We start from the raw sequence: 22338 nt of genomic DNA, 5'->3' as shown, positions 1-22338 counted from the left end.
GTGCATTTACACAAACCAAGAGATGAGGAGATGCGGTTTCATCTCCCCCCACCCCAAAGTTTGTGCAGTTGTTTAACGTTACTTAAAGTGGATGAATGCATTTGGTAATGCACTTCTGCTTGTTGTTATGGCTAGCCTACATTCATCATTAGCTAATTTAGACTATTATTAGTATAATTAGAAATGCAACTTAAACAATGAAGTGACTTATACATGTTTTGTTCTGTTCAACAAGGCTATTTTTGCTAAAAGTGACATATAGCCCAGTGTGACCTATAGCCTAGAAAATACGACACATACTGTACATACATTATAGGGTTGATCAGAACCGCTGCTATTTAAAGCAACACTATGTAGTTTTTTTTACCTTAAAATAATATCTCTAGAATTATTTCAGTGGTAGAACAACTCTTAACCAGACGAATTCTCCCGCCCCTGCAGCCTGAGCGGGCTCACATTGGCTGTAACTGCACTATGAAACGTTCGTGTTCGGGTAGGATCACTTAGCCCCGCCCATCTGCTGCCAGCGGAAGAGTGTGACCTGCATTACGGCATAGATCATGTTTTACTCCTCGCCTGGGTGGAGTTAGCCAACAGCTAACTATAAGATGAAATGATCTAACACAGTATTCTCAAAACTAACGTCATGGCAGAGCCAGCGAAGAAACCAAACGGACGAAGTGAAGAAAAGAAAGAGAGAACGTGAGCACAAGCCCGAACACGAATCAATACAGATGGGTGTTACACTCAAGTTCTGTCAACTTAGTCAACAAATTCACATGTATTGCACTGCTCATGGGGAAGCTTATACAGCGACAGTATTTATGTCAGTGGTAACAGACAATTGCGTGTGTTGCTTTAAATCAGAAATATGATTCTTACACATACCGTGCCACCCATCAGCCACTTACAGAAGGAAAGTCGGGTGTGGCAAAGTACATTTCATACACTACAACAAATTTGTCACTGAATCAACTAATTAGAACCAGAACCACTGATATCTGTTGTAAAAAAACAGACAAACTGGGGATTATAATTGTATCTGGGGAAAAAACGTGGCAGAAATGCAAACAAGAGTGTGATGTGTTGGAGGTAAATCAACCACCATAGATGAGTAGGTCCACAATGGGTAACTAAGGCAAACAACAGTATAATTAATCTATCCAAACAACGCATTGTGGAGAGAAAATGCGGAGGATCTAATATTTGGAAGCATTTTGCTCAAGCTGCAGTGTGCTGTTTGTGCTATGCCCAGCAGATGTAAAGGCTGAGAAGCAAAAGAATGTGCTGTAGGTCTAACAGCACAGAAGCAAATGTCCCAGAAAATCTATTTAAGCTTGTGATGTTAATGCTGTACTCTGTGGTAATGAGCAGAAAGGACATGTTGTGATGATTTATTTTCAATAACACTCCAACCCTATAGACCTGCACTGACACAAGAGCCTATGTTTGACAGGAAATGCTGTACAGCATGTTTTACAGGGCAGTGCAATTAGTGGTACCTCTCCTTAGAAAGACACAAGTCTAGTTAAATGAAATGTCAACATTTTTAACCCATCTGCCAACAGCAACTTGTGTTCAGTGTACCAAGGGCTCAATACACATCAGTCAGCTTTAGTAAACAGCTGCACTCCAGGAGATTTTGAGAGGCACACTGTATGTGTTGTATGGCAAAACACGATGAACTACACCCACATATTTAATATATTGCACACTTAATAGATTAGATGATTAGATTAAATTACACTTTATTGATCCCCTGGCAAGGAAATTCAGGATGAATGACTGAGTGAATGATTCTTTGTTTGATTCTCAGTTTGTCATATTTAATGTTATTTTTTACTGTCACTACTAAAAATATAACTGTGTGACTAAACAGATGTGTTAGAGTATTAGGGATATTAAGAATTATAACCAATAACCAAGAAGTTGTTTATGTGGTATAGTTTGTGACAATCATGAATTGTGAAGTTATGCCCAAAACCGAATGAGGTCTACTGGCAGTACCTAAACTGAAACAGTCTTTGTTTTTATCTGATTTCACTGCCAAGTCTTTCATCTCAATTCTTATTCTGTGCCACTTGACTGATGTAAGACTATTTTTAAAAATTAAATTAGCATTAAAATGAAGATTTCAGAAGTAAGTTTAAAAGTATCATACAACTGCCGAATATGAAAAATGTAGATGGGTCTGCTTAAGAGACTGTCCTGTAAAAAAATAGTCCATAAGATGGACTTGTTCCTGTAGGTTAATAGGAGAGGTTTTTAATATTTACAACACTTTTAGTGGTCGTAGGAGTTATGTCATAAGCAAAGGAGGAACACAGATGACATATTGCCTACAGAATGTGTGGATACATACCAATTTTCTTATCTGATTGTTCCTCAGTCCTCACTTAACCTGGAAGTCAACGATTGTAGGAAAGGCCATTTTATGTCTCTTTAAAGACATTTCCTTGATTCCTCACTTATCTGATTTTGTCCCTGGACCTTACATGGGCTGGACTAAGGTGCACGTGAGAGATGCAGCTGAGGAAAGTGTGGATGCATTTGAGTTAAGTATGATTCAACAAGATTTGATAAATGATTAAACAGAATTTGGATTTTATATTTCAGTTATAAGTTCTAGTAAACCCCCAACCAAGATGGACAATATTTTGCATTGTGCGAAACAGTCATAAAATGCAACACCAAAACATACCAGATTGGATACTGTTGTGTCTGTTCAGCTAGAGGGCTCACACTTGACAGTTGGCTAATAGAAAATGAAAGAAGGCAGAGGCAAAGTCACATATTGTGGGATTTGCATGAAACTGTAACATAAAAAAGATGTAATACAATTTTATATGTGGATTTTTATTCTTAATTTCATTTTGCATTGGTATAGACAGATTTATCCTCATTAATCCACATTAATACAAAAATGAATTTAAATATGTCCTGAGGAACTTATGGTACATTTTCCAGTTTGAGTGCCAGGAAGGCAGACTGAGCATGAGCAAGAACAAGACTGACTGTGAGCTTGCTCCCTTCAGTCTGCTTCAATGAATGAAATATTCAATCTTGAATCTATTCAAGATTGAATATTTATTCAATCTTTCTGTACCCTTCACACACTTAGACACACACAAATCACACTGGGCCCTCCCTGACTGATTTGTTTGCAGATGCTGGTTAACTGTCCATTTGTCTGCTTCTCCAGCAGCAGTGCAGCTTAGTACAGCTCTCCAGAGCTCATAAAAATGCTGACTGAATTTACATCAGGCTGACCAGGGCGTAAATCCCTCCCCAGGTCTGTTGCCTGACAGGCCACCATGTGGCCCCTTAAAGCTCAGAGGAGAAACCTGATGAAGTCAAATGAAGCGGAGGTGATAATGAAACTGATATTACTCTGGTTAACCTTTAGCAGCTCCCTCCTGGGGGCCTTGTGAAATGGTTAAGGCTCAGACATGTCATCAGTCTGCATATCTGAAGGAAGAAGACAGGCAAAGAATGGAATAACTGGTACATTTAAATAAAACAGTACCAAGATTAGTTTAAAACTGGAAATCATACTTTTCTAAACTCATAATAACCCCGATTGTCTTTGATTTATCAGATTGTCACTTCTCTGAAATAATAAAAAACTATGGCACAGAGGAAATATCAGGGGACGTTATCTTTTTAGAACGTTTTTTTTTTTTTTACACATTTTGGGTTTGTTTGGAGCTAAAATTAGTTTACAGTCTGGGGAATGAAAAGCCTTGTCATTAGAGGATAAAATCAAAATTGCATCTTGATATAAATTCAAGAGTTCACCATCAATCTCAGATTTCATCCATTGCCTCAGTAGAATGGATGTGAATGGGACTCACAGCAATGAAAATTTACATATAAAGACTTAAAACACTGAGGTTTGTAATAGAGGATGCAACACTGCTACAGCAGGGTAGTTAACCACCTAGAGTCATGACAGTCTGGTAAATTACAGCAGGTCTTTGTAGTAGTGTAGCTATTTATGTCACAGTTATAGGACTGTCGGTTTTAACCATCTAGACCCATCTAGACAAGCTGCAACATCAGGAATCCCAATGGAGCATATGGAGACAGGACAAAGCTGACTTCTTTTTAACTTTAACTCATATTGTACATAATAAGAGGTGCAGGTGTTCAACTAGTTTTTCTCTCTGACCATGGTGAGCTTGTAGTAATTGAGTCATTTCCTTTGGAAGCCGCTTTATGACTGATTGATTTGGATCGGTACAATTGCCCGCTTGTAGATAATGTCATAATCTCAGCTGCCTCACATTGCCATTGATTCACGCACTCATTGTTATGCAGGCAGCTACCTGAGTTTAGAAGTTTACAGCCAGGAAAGCTCATGAAAGATGGTGTGAAAACTTTGCAGTGAAGGCTGCGGTGAAGCTAAAAGGAGAAATCTGTTTTGATATGCATGAAAAACACCATTAATTCTGTTCATGTCAACATCTTATGAATGTGTTAGTTTGCAAAACTGGCAAGTCAACAAGGTTTTGGTTATAAATCATAGAAGGTGGCTTTTTTATGACCTTTGAGAGAATCGACATAATGTAATATCGGTTAGCAGTGATTTGGTGTAGTAAAGACTGTGGATTGGTCACAGTAACTGCATCTAAATTAAAAATGACTTCCTAGGTTTAACTGATTTTATTATCTCATGACTGTGATGTAACTTTAGACAGAGCAGGGGAAAAGGTTATTCCAAAAAGTCGATTGAGTAAAAGGCTGTCACACTGCGTCAAAAATAAACTGTAAACACCTCATCCTTCATCTCTCAGTCTGACACACACTTTACACCTCTCTACTTCTTCATCTTACTGCAATCCTTAGGAGATTGAACACAGTGTCATTCCACATATGGCAACACATATTTAAAAAAAAAATTCACTGCTGGGCACAAGTGATGAAAGGAAACCAAACATGAGGGCAAATGAATAGTTATGACATTATCTGCCTATTTCACCGCTGTCCCTGCTGTGAATTCCACATTGCAAATTCATCTTCGTGTACTTGCTCAGATGTGTGGAGCAGATTTGGTTATCGATGGGGGGTCACATGCCTCAGAGGCACTCCTTCCTCATTACAGTCCAGTCTGGCAAGGAATCCTACAGAAGCTGGGGCTGAACTGCAGCAGAGCCCCACTGAGGAGCTGTGTTTAAACAGTGTTGCGCTGTATTACCCAACTTAATGGCGACTCCATCCCCGTCCCAACTCTCAGCAGCTCCTGTATTTACATGGGGTTACCTCCTCTTCAATATCATGCATGAGGCAGCATGCCAGGCAGGGTGGAACTGGGAAAATTGTACCAGTGTGGGTAAAGAGCAAATCTCATTTACTTGGTTGTTAGCTCAGTTAGCTGATGTGTTAGAATGTGAAGACCAACTTCTTGGGTCCAAGAGAAAACCAGCAAGCAGTGGGCAAGTTATATAATCAATGGATTGCAGGATTTTGTCGTTCAAATCCAGATAATGATTGAAATATATCAAATTTAGTTTTGCTTTCTTGCGCTCAGGACAGTAAGGGTGGCAAGCACCAAATTAAAGTTAGCAGGGAAAGAAAGGCGGACAGATGAGAAATGATTTTTTTTTTTTAGCTGGAGTGGGCCAGATCAAACAGCCTGGGATGTGTTTTAAAGTTTTTATGTGGGTGTTAGCGGGCTTAGTGGCATCCTACACATGCACTGGCTCACCAGTATATAGCCCAGATGTTCAGGCCACCTCTGCTGCTGTAACAGACCTTTAGCAACTGAGCGAAACTCAAAATTGCTGCAGCAGAAAGACTCTTTACATTTTTATTTGGAAAAAACTAAATATCCTGGGATTGCTGTATGTTACCTTGTGTTTGCAGCTATGTTTTCCTTAATTTAGACATTAGCAATTCATGTGTTTGCATTCAGTAATTGTCTCCATACCATACACCAATATACAGTACACCTTTTCTGCTCAGAATTTAAAATGCATATCAAATTGCCAACGATTAAGAGGAAATGAAGGATTCATGCACATAAATGATGTGATGCAAACAGCAAAGGCCAGTGCATGCACACATTTCAACCATATGTCCACCAAGTTTTCCCTTGAACTAAGTAGAAAAATTAGACACAGTATTGACATGGAAGAGGTCAATTGGTCATTATACATCAGTGAGCAGGGTTATTATATTACTGAAATTCAATACCTAGGTTACATATTGATAAATGACCTATATCTCCATCTGCTGATGAAGACTTTGAGATACAGGAGAAAGCTGTTTAATATTTTGTCAAAATGTATATGTTTTTCTACACCTTTCATAATGACAGTAAATTAAGCCTGCTTTGTGCTCTATTGTTCCTCAACTAACATTCACTGAGACAATATAGGTATAGAAATTTGTTGTGTGTTTGACAATTATTGATTTGTGTGTGCTTGAAGACATCAGTGTCTGCTAGTGCACTCTACATAATATCTTCAGATGCACTCTCCCTCTGCCAGCTGCCTCAAACTCACTATGCAAGCTGCTGTTCTGCCTGCATAAGCAAAATGGAGAATGCAGAGAGCCAGAGGATGCAGTTTAATCTTTAACATCTCTACGAGCACGGCAGGCACAACACAAGCCCATGATATAATGCTTAGCCTTTATATTCTGCTGAAATTCCTCTGCAGATTCTCAAAGACAAAAAGAAGTTTTATCAACACTGAGTCATTCCATAGTGATTGTTTTTTATTCAGCTGCATCTGGCTGCAGGTTTGGTTATTGTTGAAGAGCCTCCAAACAATATCAATCTAAAAACATGACATGTATTTAATTTTTTAGTTTTGCTCCTAAACAGTTGAGGGAGCAGAGGCTCTGCAAGCCATTAGTTTCCCTCTGGGGGTGTATGTAAAGAGTTTAAACTAACACAATTTACCAAGGTGACGTAAATCACACAAAAGACTGAAGTACCAGCATCAGCAACTTACTGTACCATAAGTGCACAGCTGCTTTTCACACACACACATGCACACACACACACACACACACACTCTTAAATGTCACTGTAAAATGCTAAGCACACAACGTAGCTGCCGACAGAGTAACATAGCCTAAAATAAATAGGATGGGCAGACGGGGAACCAATCATGTATTTTCCACTATAATCTTCTTTGTCCTGCACCAGGCTCAGACAACCACAGGTTATTTGACTATCATGATTTGTAATCCCCTCAGTACACAATATTAGTATCAATAAAAGGAAATGCTATTTGGCAAAGATGTCATGGTGAGATATAAAGCAGGTCATCACTGGATCCTCTCATATGATATTGTCTTCGGGAGATTTTAATATTTGTGAAATATGCACAGCTTCGCCTCATCTGAATGTTGAATCACAGTTAGCCTGCCAGAAGCTAACGGGTACAGCTAACACATCTCAGTGACAGTTTTCCATTTTAAAAGAGATTTGACAGGCAGATCAAATTCACACTTATATTGAAACACAAGCTCTCGGTATACATATTTATCAGTGTTGTAGCCACATATGCAAATTTGAAGATTAACAGATAGAATTTGCATCACTCCTGAAAGCTTTTACATAACCCATCTGAATTAGAACTGCTTTTTGATTGAATTACATTACATTACTATTGTGTCTCTACTGTGTAAGTGAGACAGTGTGTGTATGCCTGGGATTCACAGTGTGCATGTCATTTATTTGATCACCTTATGTCATTTTGATGTTCAAGCTAGTGACAGAAGTCTGAGACATTTCTGCTAGTTATTTAAACAGGTAATTTGCTTCTCATCACTGTTCTAAAATGAAATCAAGAAAATCCAAGCTCTGCGTGGGCACCCAATCAGGGGCCAAGAACAACCCTTAATCAAGGAGTTCAGGTTGCATAGATTGAACTTTAAAAACTGTTCATAGTGAACATTTTGCAGATAAACAGCAGCAGAGTCACGTGAACTGTAGAATAACATGAACAACTGATTTATTTTTTACAAGGAATTAATTTGCCACACTTTTTCAATTATGTATCAATTATTTCAGTCAATGTCAAAGGAAACACACAATCAAATCTCCCTGGTTCCAGCTTCTCAAATATTAATACTAATCTTTCATTGTAATACTTCAGAAACTCAACAATTAAATTATCTATCAAGAAAATAATTAGCAAAACCAATTGCTAATAAAAATAATTGTTAGTTTTACTTGTGTTTTTCAATTCATGAGAAAATTATTTACACTGAGCATAAATGACCAAGTGATTTAAACAAATTTGCATGATCAAACATTATCAGTGAACATGAAAAAGCTGAACAGCATGAAACAACATATCTGCTTGTTTTTAATTAGTGGACTAGTGAAAGCAGATGCTTGAAAGCCAAGTGAGCTGATGATCATGAAGCAACAAGAGCAAAGGAATCAGAGAAAAGGCCGATGTGATTTAAACAAGGATGGAACAGATAGGTGACTGAGCATATCTTAAATGATCAGATCAACACAGATCAAAAGAGGAAGAGTGTGGAAAGAAAGTTTTCCTCTTGTGAGTGGGAAGCCAGCAGCGTTCACAGCAACTTGATGATTGACAGCCACAGATTCACACTAACCTGTGGAACTGAAGGATATAAAGAAGGTGAGGAAAGTGTCTGCACCCATCATCGCAGGGCTACTGTCAGCTGTGAGTAATATTTTTTTCAATTTCCAACAGTTTTTTAATTCTCATGGGTCTTTATGAACCCCCACCCCACCCTCACTGCCTGCCCATCCAACCTTCAACTCTATTTATCCCAGTGCTCTCTTTCTCATACCCTCTGCTCGGCTGTCTCTGCTTTCATCTCCTTGCTTGGTCGTTCTCAAAGTTGACTTCTCTCCTCATATACCCTCTCTCAACCCTCCCCTGCTCATATACCATCTCTCCTGTCCACTCATCTCCTTTCTTTCATCTTCCCACTCCTCCTCCTCCACTCTTCCCTTTTCCTTCGTCTCTTGTTCTGGCTCTGCCTCACACTAAAGTTGTCTCCTTTTATGTCGTTATCTCCTTTCTCCCCATCACAGTTCTCCTTTCCCTATATTTACTTTTTTATTTTCTCATCATTTTGTTTTTTTCTTTTCTCTTCTTCTGTATATTCCTTTATCTTCTACTCTCTCCGCACTTCTTTTTCTTCCCTCATTTTGTTATATCAAATCTTTCCTTCTGTTTACTTCTGATCTCATCTTCTTTTTCATTATTCCTTTCCCTCTCTACTTGAATGTGTCCTTTTCACCTCTCCTTTAATCACCTGTTTCTTTCTCATTCTCTCCTCTTCCATTCTCTCTCTTCTATGTTCATGCTGTCAGTGGAGGTTAAAGGGGAGATTATCTATTTTGTGTGCAGCCCTGCTGTGTTCATAGTCTTCTCTGACAGTAAACAATGGCAGCATGCAGGGATTTTTCAACAGACCATCTTTGAACATGAACAAACTGAGTGTGCAGTCCATCAGAAATATTTTCAGTTAGACAGAAAGCGGCAACACCAGGAGACGCTAGAACATGGCATGAAAGACAGCTATGCATCAGGTAGGAGATGTGGGAGGTGGCAAAGTACAACAGTATTATTTGTGTGGAGTACAAGAACAACCCCAACCCCCACAATATTCAGAGATATTTTTGGTGTAATTACACAGGTTTAAACTAGTGGAACAATGTCTGGCCAGGCCTGTTTGCAAACCAACCTTTGCATACAACAGATTTCCACTAATTGATTTACATCCACCTTCCTCAGGCTTAGTAGAATTAATTCAAAACACACAAACTCAGCAAAATGCAATTAAAGAAAAACTACGAACAATAAAAATCGTTACACTGCAGCAGGGGTAGTATGCATTAATACATTAACTGAAATGCTGACTTCTTACATAACTAACAGCAGAACAGGGCATTGCAGATTACACCCACCCTCTACTTTTTAGATACACCCAAAACTAATGCTAATAAATGTTAAACTAAATACTGTGGATAGAGGTGAAGAAGCAGAGTGGTTCATTTGAGCAAGTGCTATTAGTAGATAAGGGAGGACTAAGAGTGCTTGTGTTACAGAGAAAAGTATAGAGAAAAGGGAAAGCTTTTATTGATTTTTATATAGAAACACAGCTTTCTCCACTGTGTTTGGGCTTGTTTTTGTTATTTTACCTCCCATGTGATAATTCTCTTACAAGGACAATGGAGGACAGGGTACACAAAAAGTGTAGTGCCAACTGATATGAGATGAACACACTTCTCTGGTCCAGAACTTAAGTGGATATGAACACAAATTTAAAAGATGACTTTGAAGTGGTTTTATATGTATCATCTGAAATAAACAAAAGAGCAACAAGTCACAAAAAATTAGAAGAAATGAAAAACAGAAAGTTTCGCTTAAAGTGAAAAAATAAATCTCCATACTAATATTTACCTCCACCTCAGAGCAGGAGCGTCTTCCTGTGCTTGCTTTTTTGTTCCTGTCCAAGACTCAGATTTAACCCATGAGCAGACAGAGCAATCACATCTAACGTGTAGTGATGCATTCTGGCTTGATTGTAGTGTATTAATTTGTATGTGTGAATACAAAGGGAAATCTAAGGAAAACTGACCAGGTTTTTAAACTGACCCACTGATTCTGACCAGAACAAATACACCAATTTAAACTGTAGGTTTGAAAATGCCCTTATATAAATGTAAAAAATGTCTATCCAGACACAATGACTAAAATCACACAACAGAGAAGGAGCCATGTAAACACAGTATCCTGGAATTATTTTTCCCCTCACATTTATTTAACATTTACTTTCCATTTGTGGATAACATAAGTCTACACTGGAAAGAGGAAAAAGACTGGGATGGAACCATTGCGTAGCACAGTAGAAAAATAGTGCAGCAGCAGTACAGTGTAGAAAGTAATATTTCACAATGATAGGAGGAATTTTCTGCTGCAACTACTGTCTCCACAGGGTCCAGATCTGTTTAGTTACATGCTCAAGACAATCAGTCTCTGTTGTGCAGTGTCACAAACTATCTCCTGCACTCCGAATGCACAATTTCCACCATGGAGTGGCCTTTCCTCATCAGACCTGCCCACTACGCTACAGTAACTCCTACAAATTTCATTCTTTGCACCTCCGACACAGGAGCTGACTTGGGTATGCACAAAACAAGCTGGCTATTGGATATCCATTTTCTCCTTATAGACCTGCTGTTGTCAAATCGTGCGTGTCCCTGCCGGGGGTGTCTACGTTCTATTAATTGGCTTTCGATCAGTGATTGTCACTTGAAGAAGAGCTCACCACAGTACTTGCCAGACACATACAAAGTACCTGCCAATTAGCCTCCTCCATTGATTCAGAGTGGAGCTTAGCTGGAGTATTTAGTTAAGGGGATTTTTCACAACACTGCTTTTTGGACTTTTTTGGAAACTGTAATTGGTGCTTGGTTCATGTCTCAGTGGGACATTAAAAACTGCTAAAACACCTACAGCTGCATGTTTGATTGCACAAAGAAAAGTCAAACAAGAGCATGAGGAGGGAAAACACAGGATTAAATGAAATCCTGGTGGGGAAAGGTGGGGGCCCTAAAAAGTGGTGCATGTGCATGGTGCATGATCAATGATCAGATTAGATGCTTGCACATTCAACATCAAGAGCTGTCCTCCATGCCTGATTAACTACAAAAAAGCACAACAACAATCCTAACTAGACCCCCATAGCACATTACGCAATACTTGTGCCAACAGATTTCATGCCATTTTATCATGAGAGTGGCTGACAAGGTAGATGGGCTCCAAATACGCATTTTAAGGTATTTCACCTAATTTACATATAAACGTATATAGTCCTTACTAGGGTTTGGTACAATGCAGATAGTTTTGGTTTTATCTGGCCAGGTTTTGAGATATCTGTCACAGCTTTCTTCCACTAACAAGCCTGATGTGAATGAGTGGTGATACTCAAAGCACTGAAAAATAAGTAGTCAGCGTGAACCTCCTCTAGCTGACAACCACTTGACTGGTTAGTTTATAAAAATCAAACTCATTACTACTAAACCAAGCATCACTTAGTTTAGCACACCAAAAACCACCATCTTTAAATTGGTTTATGTTTTTTGCTGTTATGCTACATTTGTGCGTAGGATTCATGGTTCATTCATGTAAATGTTACCTGAAAGTACTTCCCAATGCCAAGTCCTGAAGCTGGAAATCAGCAGACAAAAACTAAACCAAATGTAGCAGTGTCAGTGGTGATAGTCAAGAACCAGAAAAATCTTTGAAAATATCAATAAGCTACCAACACTGGGGCATCAGTGATAAATAAACAATAGTTATGTGTCTGTATGAACACTGAAAGGGATTTTTCTTGCTGTAATAATTGGTCCTTCCTCCTCTGTACTGGCCCTAAAGATTCTGTTAGTTTGTCCCTTACTTTTTGTTTTGTTACTTTCTAACAAGGAGTTTAAATAGGACAGGGGATAAAACCCACTGTATTTCAAAGTTTATGTGCAGATATTATAAGGCTTCAGTGGATATAGTAAATCAAATCAATTCGATACCTTCAAAAGTTAGTGTTTTTAGCACAAAATTACATCTTTGTATTGTTGTTCTTCCAGTGCAGTTCAAGTATTAGGAAAAACAAAATGCTCATGAAAAGACTTTTATTAGTATTATTAGTATTAGCTTGAAAAATGTATTTGTACATATTATTGCACAAATTAAGTTCAATCCAAAAACACATACAAAAGTTATAGCACAAACTCTGGTGGTACTTTTGTGCTTTGTCCCTAGAGTCAGCTGGGTATGTGAGTATAAAACCAAAAGGTATATGCCTCACTTGAGGGGAAATTCAGATTGTTCTTACAAAAACATAATCTGTAGGCAGTTAAACATAAACATCCTAAACCAACAATAGTAAATTCTCCTAATATTGCAATTGTCTGTATGTATGTGTATTTGAATTACTTCATGGTTATACCATTAGCTCCAGAAAAGCATCATGGAGTGAGCAGCCTGGTTGCTCTCTGCACTGTAGTTGCCCTTTCTGTAACTGCTTCCTCTTGCCTGCCATCTAGCTCTTCCTCTTGCTTCACTCCCCCTCATCATCCCCACTGCTGCCTCCACCACTCTGTCATTAGCTACAGGTGGGGGCTACCATGGGGAAATGCCGTATTGCTCAAAACAGCAATAAGGCATTGTGCAGTGATGCCACATTATATGACTCCAACTGGGACACTTGCAGCAGGACTGTGGCCACACAGGGGGACAAATATACTCAAACTAGAAGTTCTGATGGATCACAGGGCCATCAGACGGTCTGCCTATAGGAAGAGGGGGCTGGTGGAAAAAAAAAGATAGCAAAGCTGTAAACCTCAGTATTTATTTCTGGAAATTTGCATCAAGAGGTATTCAGTGTGTCACTCACTCATTAGTAACAGATGGCACTGTCGCGGTTGTCATGGGCCAAAATGGACAAGAGGTCCTACAATACTGAGAATAATGAAAAGTTTGAACATCTGCCAATAAACTGCCACTGGTAATAAAGAACCTATATGGTCAAAAGCTCTGGAATGAGTGAATAAACTGACTGAGTTGTGTCAAGGTCAGGAATTAAGTGTTAAGTTCCACCTTGCACTGAAGTAACACTGAAATGACATAATTTAAAGACTGGAGCCAGCATTTTGTGGAAGTTACTGCTAGAACTTAAACTGTCTTATCACTGTCAATTATTAAAAGCATTTTACTGCCAAAGCACAGGATCGCTTTTATTCTGAGAACCCACAGGATATGTAGTTTATCTGACACTTAGTTCAATTCAATTTACTTGTACTGGCCAAATCACAATACAATCATCTCAAGGCACTTTACAAAAACCCAACAAATCCTTTATGAGCAGCACTTGGCGACAGTGGAGAGGAAAATCTCCCTTTAACAGAAGAAACCTCCAGCAGAACCAGGCTCTATACTTACCCTACCATACTTACTTCTTGCCACTATTTTGATGATCTCTTTATCACTATAAGACAGTGACAAAAGCAAACAGGATAAAAAATTGTCTTTGTGGCTTTCAACAAACTTAAACATATGGCGTGATGTCCAAATCACGTCTTCACAAGCAGACTCTCATGTCCCTTCCAAAAAATGTTGCAATTCTCATCGGAGTTTAGGTCTTGGCTTTAAAATAAGCAGTTATGCTGGAAGAACTTTGGTATTCAGATCTAGTGTGCAGGCCATTAAACTTTTACTCCCCCATGACCTCACGACATGCATTTATTAATACAAAGCAGGGTTGAAAAAATGACACACTGAATAGATCAGAATTAAGAAAATATAGCCTGTCAAAGCTTCGTTTTCTATGTTTATTTCAAACAATTACTTCTTACCAACATTTCTTTGCATTTTTGTAAAATTGGTATGTGGCTTCAGTACATTCAACATTTAATCAACAACCCAGCCTTTAGGGTTGTGATGCATTTGCAAAATGCTGCTAAAAGAGATTAAACCTTGGTTAATGTTCTGTTGCCTGTAACATCATCAAACATGACTGGTTTGGTGGAGGGTCAGTGAAGGTCTGGGAAGGTGTATCCTTGGAGGGTCACACAGACCTCCAGGTCATAATCAGTGGTACCCTGATGGCTGAGTGGTACCAGCATGAAATTGTCAGACCTTACACTGATCCATTGAGCCCTGGATCCCTTCTGGTGCAAGTTCTGTGCCCAGCCTCATACGGCCAAAGTATATAGGCAGTTCCTGGATGACACTGATGACAGACTGGCCCTAACAATCTCCTGACCTAAATCCAACTGAGCACCTATGTGACATCATTTGTTTATTTTTTTCTATTCTGGCCATTGTTACTTGCTGCTGTGATGATGTAAATTTCTCTGCTGTGGGACAAATAATGGTTCTTCTTATCATATAATGTTATGTCTCTGTGTCAATGCCACCTGGTGACACCACAGAGTGTTGAGGAACTCATTGACTCCCTGATCCAGGCCTGGTAAAGTCATACAGGGGTCATACACACTTCTGAGTCACATTATGAGTTACTGTGATTGATTGGTGTAACTTGGCTTATCCTGTGATTTAAATTTACTTTGAGTTTCAGTCTTAATTTGAATACAGCCCTGCAGTGGGTCGATGATTTTGGTTTCCACTGACTGTCATATTGTTCAAAATAAAGATTATTAAAGCAGATTTTCAACATAGAAAATTTGTTAATGGAGCTGATGTGTGATTCAAATATTCCCTTAAGTTTTTTGAGCAATATACAGTGTCAGTGTGTGCTGATTGTGAGCCTATGATTTAATTCATTACCAAGTAAAGACTGACCTATACCAAATAATGATAGTAATTATCATTCACTCAAATTAAGTTTGCAAAAGCAGAATATAAGTGTGAAGCATTACAGTGGCAGCCTAAATGCAGGCTTCATTTCCTATTCTATTTTTGGTCACTTTGATATTATAACAGAGTTAAACAGACCTTTATAACACAGCGAGCATTCAAGTTTTACACTTGAGAAATTTCTTTGCATATTTGAACTGTTTTATCAATAAAAATGAAATTGACCTGTAAAGTCATACATATACAAACTAATAAGTACAAATTTAATAAATCACACATACATTGCGTCTTTCCTTTGATTACAGTAAAATGAGTAAACTGATATACAACTGACTCAGTGCTGGAATAAAAGGTTGAGCCAGAAATGTTTGCACTGTAAAAAGGAAACTGATGACAGATTGTATACCTTTAACCCTGACTGCACTTGTTAAACACTATATGGCTGAGGAAGAATAGGTGGGAGCAAAGGGGAAACCCACACAGCACTTAGAGATATATCTGACCTTTCCCAAATTTAAGGGTAATTGAGAAAGCTCAGAAAGGATAAGCAATATTCCAAAGGCCAGCTGCAGTGACACAGGACTGAGAAAGTGATTACATTTGCTTTGCTAACCTTGGGGTGCAAATGTTCTAAGATGCTCCATCACAGTTTCTGACCTCTGCTGAGAGAAATTAAAAGGTGAAAAAGTGGAAAGGGCTCAGAGTTCTAATAGCACCAACTGATCCAGAGCTGAGAGGAGATATGGAGTGATATTGCTGCTTTTCCCAATGAGGCAGCAGTATCATTTCCATTCCAATTTCTACAATATTACTTTGGCTGTCAGTCAAAAACACACTGTAAGTTTTGAAATTTCTAACAATTTCATAAACTGTCAGAGAGGATATTCAAAAATGAAATCATACATATGTCTGCTGAGTTGTTAAACTGATAATCTCTGACAAAGTAAAAAATAGCCACTACTTGAACTCAAATTAAGCATATTTTGTACATTTTCTAAAGATATACACTAAATCTCCACTGCACTGTCTTTTTTTATTGCCACTTAGTGTCCAAGTAAGCCCAATATGAATATGTTCCATCAACATTATTTCTCTATGCATCATTAAACTGAGCTTCATTTGCAATGAAAATCCTTTGTTTCTCTTTTATGTCCTAGCTATGAAATCCTGCCGGCTGCCGAAAAGGGTAACTAGAGTTGGGAATTCTTTGTACTGCCACATGAGGATCATGAATAGTGTTTAACCGCTCCAGCTGTTGTTGTAGTGTGGTTAGTGGAGCAAGTGCACTATGGAAAACTGCTAGAAAAGATAGCTGAGATATAAACAGAGCAGCAAACTGCTGGCACCAGAATGAAGGACAAACAGACACTTAGTTATATATGCTTGAACATGCTGGAAAAGCTGTAGTGTTTGCTTTGTGAAGCATATGCTTATGCTTCCAGAGTACACATCACAATACTCACTGTGCCACATTGCATCAATGCTTTTTATTTCCTTCAATATACCATCTTTAACATTCAGCTTTAATATCAATTTTTAAGATTAAGTTTGAATGTTTGTGTCAAGAATATGTTACCAGTGTAATGCTGACATACTTTTGAAACCCAGTGGGAAATTGCATGGCTGTGACTGAATATCCAAGCCCATATGAAAATGTTTTAAGAGTGGCTACCGCTACTGGCCCTATGGTGGAATTCAGGAAGGTCCCAATGACTGGGACTGTACTGAAGTCTGTGTTATTCTTCTTCTCCTTTGGGCTGCTCCCTTCAGGGGTCACCACAGCCAATCATCTGCCTCCATTTAACCCTATTCTCTGTATCCTCCTCACCCACACCAACTATCCTCATGTCCTCCTTCACTACATCCAAGAACCTCCTCTTTGGTCTTCCTCTAGGCCTCCTTCCTGGCAGCTCTAACCTCAGCATCCTTTTACCAATGTATTCACTGTCCCTCCTCTGAACATGTCCAAACCATCTCAATCTGGCTTCCCTGGCTTTTTCTACAAAACATCTAACATGAGCTGTCCCTCTGATGTCCTCATTCCTGATCCTATCCATCCTCGTCACTCCCAGAGAGAACCTCAACATCTTCAGCTCTGCTACCTCCAGCTCTGCCTCCTGTCTTTTTCTCAGTGCCACTGTCTCTAAACCAGACAACATTGCTGGTCTCACCACTGTCTTGTCCACCTTTCCTTTCATTCTTGCTGACACTCTTTTGTCACACATCACACCTGACACTTTCCTCCACCCGTTCCAACCTGCTTGCACACGTCTCTTCACTTCTTCAGTTCTTCTTAATTTTCTAATTGAAATATTATATGTGGCTGTATTTGATAGTCTAGAGAGAGAGAGAGAGCCATCAAGTTCTCCTGCCAATGAATTTTGCAGAATGCACCTTAACCATTAGGTTACCTGGGCAATTTGTGATTCTAAATTTCATTTTTTGGTGTAATTTTTAAGTGATTCCACTTAAAATGACAATAAATATGAAAGAGGGTTTGGATTTGACAAACAAATCTGATTCTGCATTCACATCAGATAAAATTAAAAAAACTATTGAATCACAACCCTTCCCCAGACACATTCACCTCCTCCTGTCTTGCTCTAATTTTAGGGAAGTATCTCATCTCGTATGATGAAATTAAACGGCTCCTGCAGGCCGCAGAGAAGATGTCCCTACGGTCCTTGGCAGCGTACACTCGGGTCAGCACAGGCCCCGCCCACAAAAAAACACTTCTGGAGTCGCTTAATCTCCTCGGCCTCACGCCAAGCACAACTACCCTCCTCTTTCTCCAAACTCACTGAAGGTGACAGAAGTGTGTGTGTGTGTGTGTGTGTGTGTGTGTGAGGGTGTGTGTGTGTGTGTGTGTGTGTGTAAGTGAGAGAGAGAGAGAGAGAACAAGAAACTCAAACATGTTTTAATTTGTTTTTAGGTGACACTAGAGCTTTGTGTGATGACATGAAAGATTTTGCACAAGACTACATTGACTATGACAACATGGCCAAGGGGCTCATCCCTGAGACAAACACAGTTCAGCACTGGTCCAAAATTTTGTATGCATTTAGACATCTAACTAAATGTGATTATGTATTATTTTTAGTGAACATACAAATCGTGGTACAACATCTTCTGTGTGCCCGTTGTATTTATTGTTTAGATTTTAAGTTAAGTTACTCTGTACTAGTTTTGAAAATTATCATTTGTTTTTACTGAACCTCATAATGAGTTGAGTAAAATAGAAAGATAAAATTTGCATAACTACTTTGATATGATAAATGTCAAACTCAGAAAATTCTGTGACAACCAGAGTTTGATGTCATCCAAACACCTGTGGATGGATATGAGTGTGACAGAAGAATTTGAAACCGCTGGCAGGTAGATTTCTGCATACAGATGAAAAGAAATATTGCATTTTGTAATACTCGACCCTAAAGTAACATGTACAGAGAAAATACAACAGGGCCCAAAATGGAAACCCTGTGGCACACCAGAGGGAGCTGGAGAGGAGGAAAGGTCGTCAATCATAACAGAAAAAGTTCTATTTGTTAAATAGGACTTAATCCACTGTAGCACAGGTCCCTGAAGGCCAACTAGCTGTGATAAACATGTCAGAAGAACGGAGTGATCCATAGTATCAAATGCCACAGTGAGGTCCAGCATCACTAGTAGCACAGGTTTCTTTGAATCAAGGGACAGGAGGATGTCATGTCAGTGCTGTGACATGTTCTAAATCCAGATTGGAATTTTTCAAAAATATGATTACTTTCCAAAAAATAATGTAGCTGGATGAAAACAACTTTTTCCAAAACCTTAGATAGGAACGGTAGATGGGATATTGGTCTAAAATTTGACAGAAGTGCAGGATCAAAATTAGATTTCTTGAGAAGAGGCCTGATCACAGCATGCTTGAAAACATCTGGTACAGAGACCCTGAGCTGAGGCAGTTGTGGAACGAGAGGAGACATGGCCCCACTGTATAAAAAATGTATTTAAGCACCCTGGATGGAGTAACGTCCAGAGGGCAGTTGGTTGGGGACAACCGCTGGATCACCTCTGAGACGAGCGTTAGGGACACTGGATCAAATATAGTAAAAACAGAGGAGGGCACAGGGGAAGAACACGCTCTATCAAGACAAGTAGGAGTAGTGTTAATGTTCTGCCAAACACCTTGTTCACAAAATAATCAAGAAATTCATCACAAGTTGATTTGACACATGCTTCAGAACACTGCAAGATGGATTTGTAATGGACTGAAGTGTGTTTAATAACACCCTAGATTACAGCTGGTGGAAATGACATTAGACAGTTATATACATTTAGCCTCTTTAACATTATTCTGATAGTCAGGAAGAGTGTCCCGCAGTATACTACATGCAATGTCTGAGGGCGTGGGTGCGTCAGTAAGCCAAGGGTCAGGTTTGGTTTTGAGATGTGCACTTGAACTGTGCAATGGAGTCCAAGATCCCTGAACAGGTGGAGTGGAAGGAGGTGATAAAGTCCTTGGGACACAGAGGAGAAGCTGATTCGTCCTAGATGTAAAGACTGGTGTTCATGAAAGCAGCAGCAAAATCTCTAGCTGTGGTAGAGGTGATGGTGCGATGGCGATAGGCTGGAGTAAAGGATTTAACAGCAGGAAGAGGAACCATAAGTTAAAATATTACAGGGAAGTGGTCTGAAATGCAAGTGTCAGTTATTTCTAAAATGGATACTGAGAGTCCATGTGAGATTAGAAGGTCCAGAGTGTGTCCGTGCTGATGTGTGGGGCCATATACTGACTGTCAGGTCAAAAGAGATCAAAAGATTCTGAAACTTATTTACCAGTTGGCTGGACAGACAACAAACATTAACATTAAAATCTCCACAGATGAGCAAACTGTCATATTTGTAAATATGAGAAGTCCATAATAAAGTCCTTATTGAATTTAGGATAACATGTTTGATATTTACGATCAAGGCTCCAACCCGATCAGGAGCAGTAAAATAATCGTATTGACACCACTTGAGGACTGTTTAGACAAATAATTGGTCACGACAAACCTGGAATCGGGCCACACTCCCACGATCACTGAAGGGGGCAAATCAGGCATGAAAGTGTCTAGTGTGTCCCCAGGCTAACCTGCTATGTCCATCTCCCCTGAAATCTGAGACTTTAATGGATTACATCGTTTGGTCAGCTTTTTTGATGATATGGCTTCCATGAAATGAGAAACTGCTACTTACACTCTCTCTCATTGCTCAATATTATGTTTTAAGCTCTTCACTCATTCTTCATCTTCACTCTTCCTCTTACCTGTTCTCTTATTCTCTCTATGCTTAGTTATTATATCAGATTTGCTACATTTCATTTTTGAAATAATCTTGGCATTACAGAGGAGACTTTTCTAGTCATCAGGTGACTCCAGATAGCTTTAGCCTCAGGCTGATAGCAGCCTGTTGTATGGACATGTGTCACAGCATTTAACCATATCCTGGGTTCTTTTTTATATGTTGCTAATACCTTTGCATTACATTCATTTGTTCAGAATGTTGAAATCTACAAATCTTATCCCTACACACTTAGATCATATAAAACATCCCTGTTCACCTTTAGCCGTACAATAAAATTAACCATGGTGTTTTCAGAAGTTAGTACCAAAAGAATATTCTCTGTTTTCTTAATTGTTCTGTCAATGTACAGGCACTTGGTCAGAAATGACCCCACATTCACAATTACCAAGCACTCATAGGTAGTCAGCTGGAGGCTTTATCAGAGGCACCTCAGCTCAACAGAAAAAAAAAAAAAACAATCTCAGAAAAATAATTGGCCTGACACACAGATACGAAACAAGACAGAAAGAGTGAAAGGAACATTGAGATGCTGTCAATCACTCAGTGAAAAAGCGTCAACTGTGTGGGAAGGGCGAAGAGGTCTTGTCAGAATGAGAAAATAACTACTGCCAATGGCAAGGTAGCTCGATGTTATCTTAAATATGTAATAAGCTCTGACTTCAGTTTCAAGCATGCAGTGCAGCTAAAGTGTATGCAGGAAAATCATCATTCAGTGGAAAGCTTCCATGCATCAAAGTCCTGCATGCTGTGTTGAGGCTCACCTGGAACAAAGCTCCCCTGCACCACCTCCTTGTACGCCCACCATCCTTCGTGAATTTTCGGTGGATTTGGCTGTGCTGTAAGGTGACAAGAAACCAGAAACAAGGACATTAGATCTGAAGTTCAGAGAAGAAAGCAAAAACACAATCCTTCCTTGTTCCCATGCTCCAACTGCGATATTTTCCGCCCCCATCACTCTAACAGGCCTCCAGCTGGAATTCAACCTGTCAATTCCATTCAACCAAACACATACACACATGTACACACACAGGCAAACTCTGCTGTCATGCGATGACTCCCTAAGCATTGGTATAAAAATGCATTCTGTCACGATGTAGGAGTTATCGAACAAGGTCCCCAGATTCAGTCAGGGTGGTACAGTGTAATTGAGGTGACTAGGTAAAGTCTTAGTACAAAGAAAGAGTTTTGACCATGGATTACGAACCAAGCCTTGGGGATATTGCTTTTTACACCTGATCTTTCTTCTTTCCTGTTCATTCACTGAACACGCATATCACGGCTTAATCAAGGGTCTAAAGGTTGCCCTACTTGCTTGTTTTTAATGGAAGTTAAGGTGACCCTTCCCTTCCTCCAGCTACCTTCCCCTCCAAACAGCCTTGCTGCAGTAACACTGTAGAACAGGTTCAATTTCAGAGAGGTGGGCTGGCTGTACACATTCCAGAAAAGGTTATTTTCTCAGATAATCTCTGCTGCCACAAGCTGAAAAGGAGGGAAAACAGTAGTTGGCCACCCAGGAAAAAATGGATCCTGTTTGTCGGCTTGTTTCTGTAAATGATAAATTGTTTCTCGCTTTGTGATGGTAAATGAACCAGAAGTAAAGACCACATTTGATTGGTGTCTGCTTTGGCCAACAAAGCAGCAATGACCTGGACTTTCCAAACTATTACAGGGAGGCTGGCCTTTTGCC

The 22338-nt window shown here is 39.3% G+C and overlaps 1 protein-coding gene across 1 annotated transcript in view; it reads right to left on the bottom strand.

The window, feature by feature from the left end:
* ca10a (carbonic anhydrase Xa) overlaps nucleotides 1-22338 on the bottom strand; it is a 225703-nt gene that overhangs the window by 181404 nt on the left and 21961 nt on the right. The window contains exon 2 of the mRNA XM_026315653.1: nucleotides 21413-21487. Coding sequence (XP_026171438.1) covers nucleotides 21413-21487 — 75 coding nt within the window. The remainder of the gene's footprint in view (nucleotides 1-21412; nucleotides 21488-22338) is intronic.

The sequence above is a fragment of the Mastacembelus armatus genome, chromosome 19, assembly GCF_900324485.2.
Source record: "Mastacembelus armatus chromosome 19, fMasArm1.2, whole genome shotgun sequence".
Lineage (NCBI taxonomy): Eukaryota > Metazoa > Chordata > Actinopteri > Synbranchiformes > Mastacembelidae > Mastacembelus > Mastacembelus armatus.
Note: the sequence above shows the minus strand (reverse complement) of the source record. Positions and strands in the feature narration are given on the sequence as shown.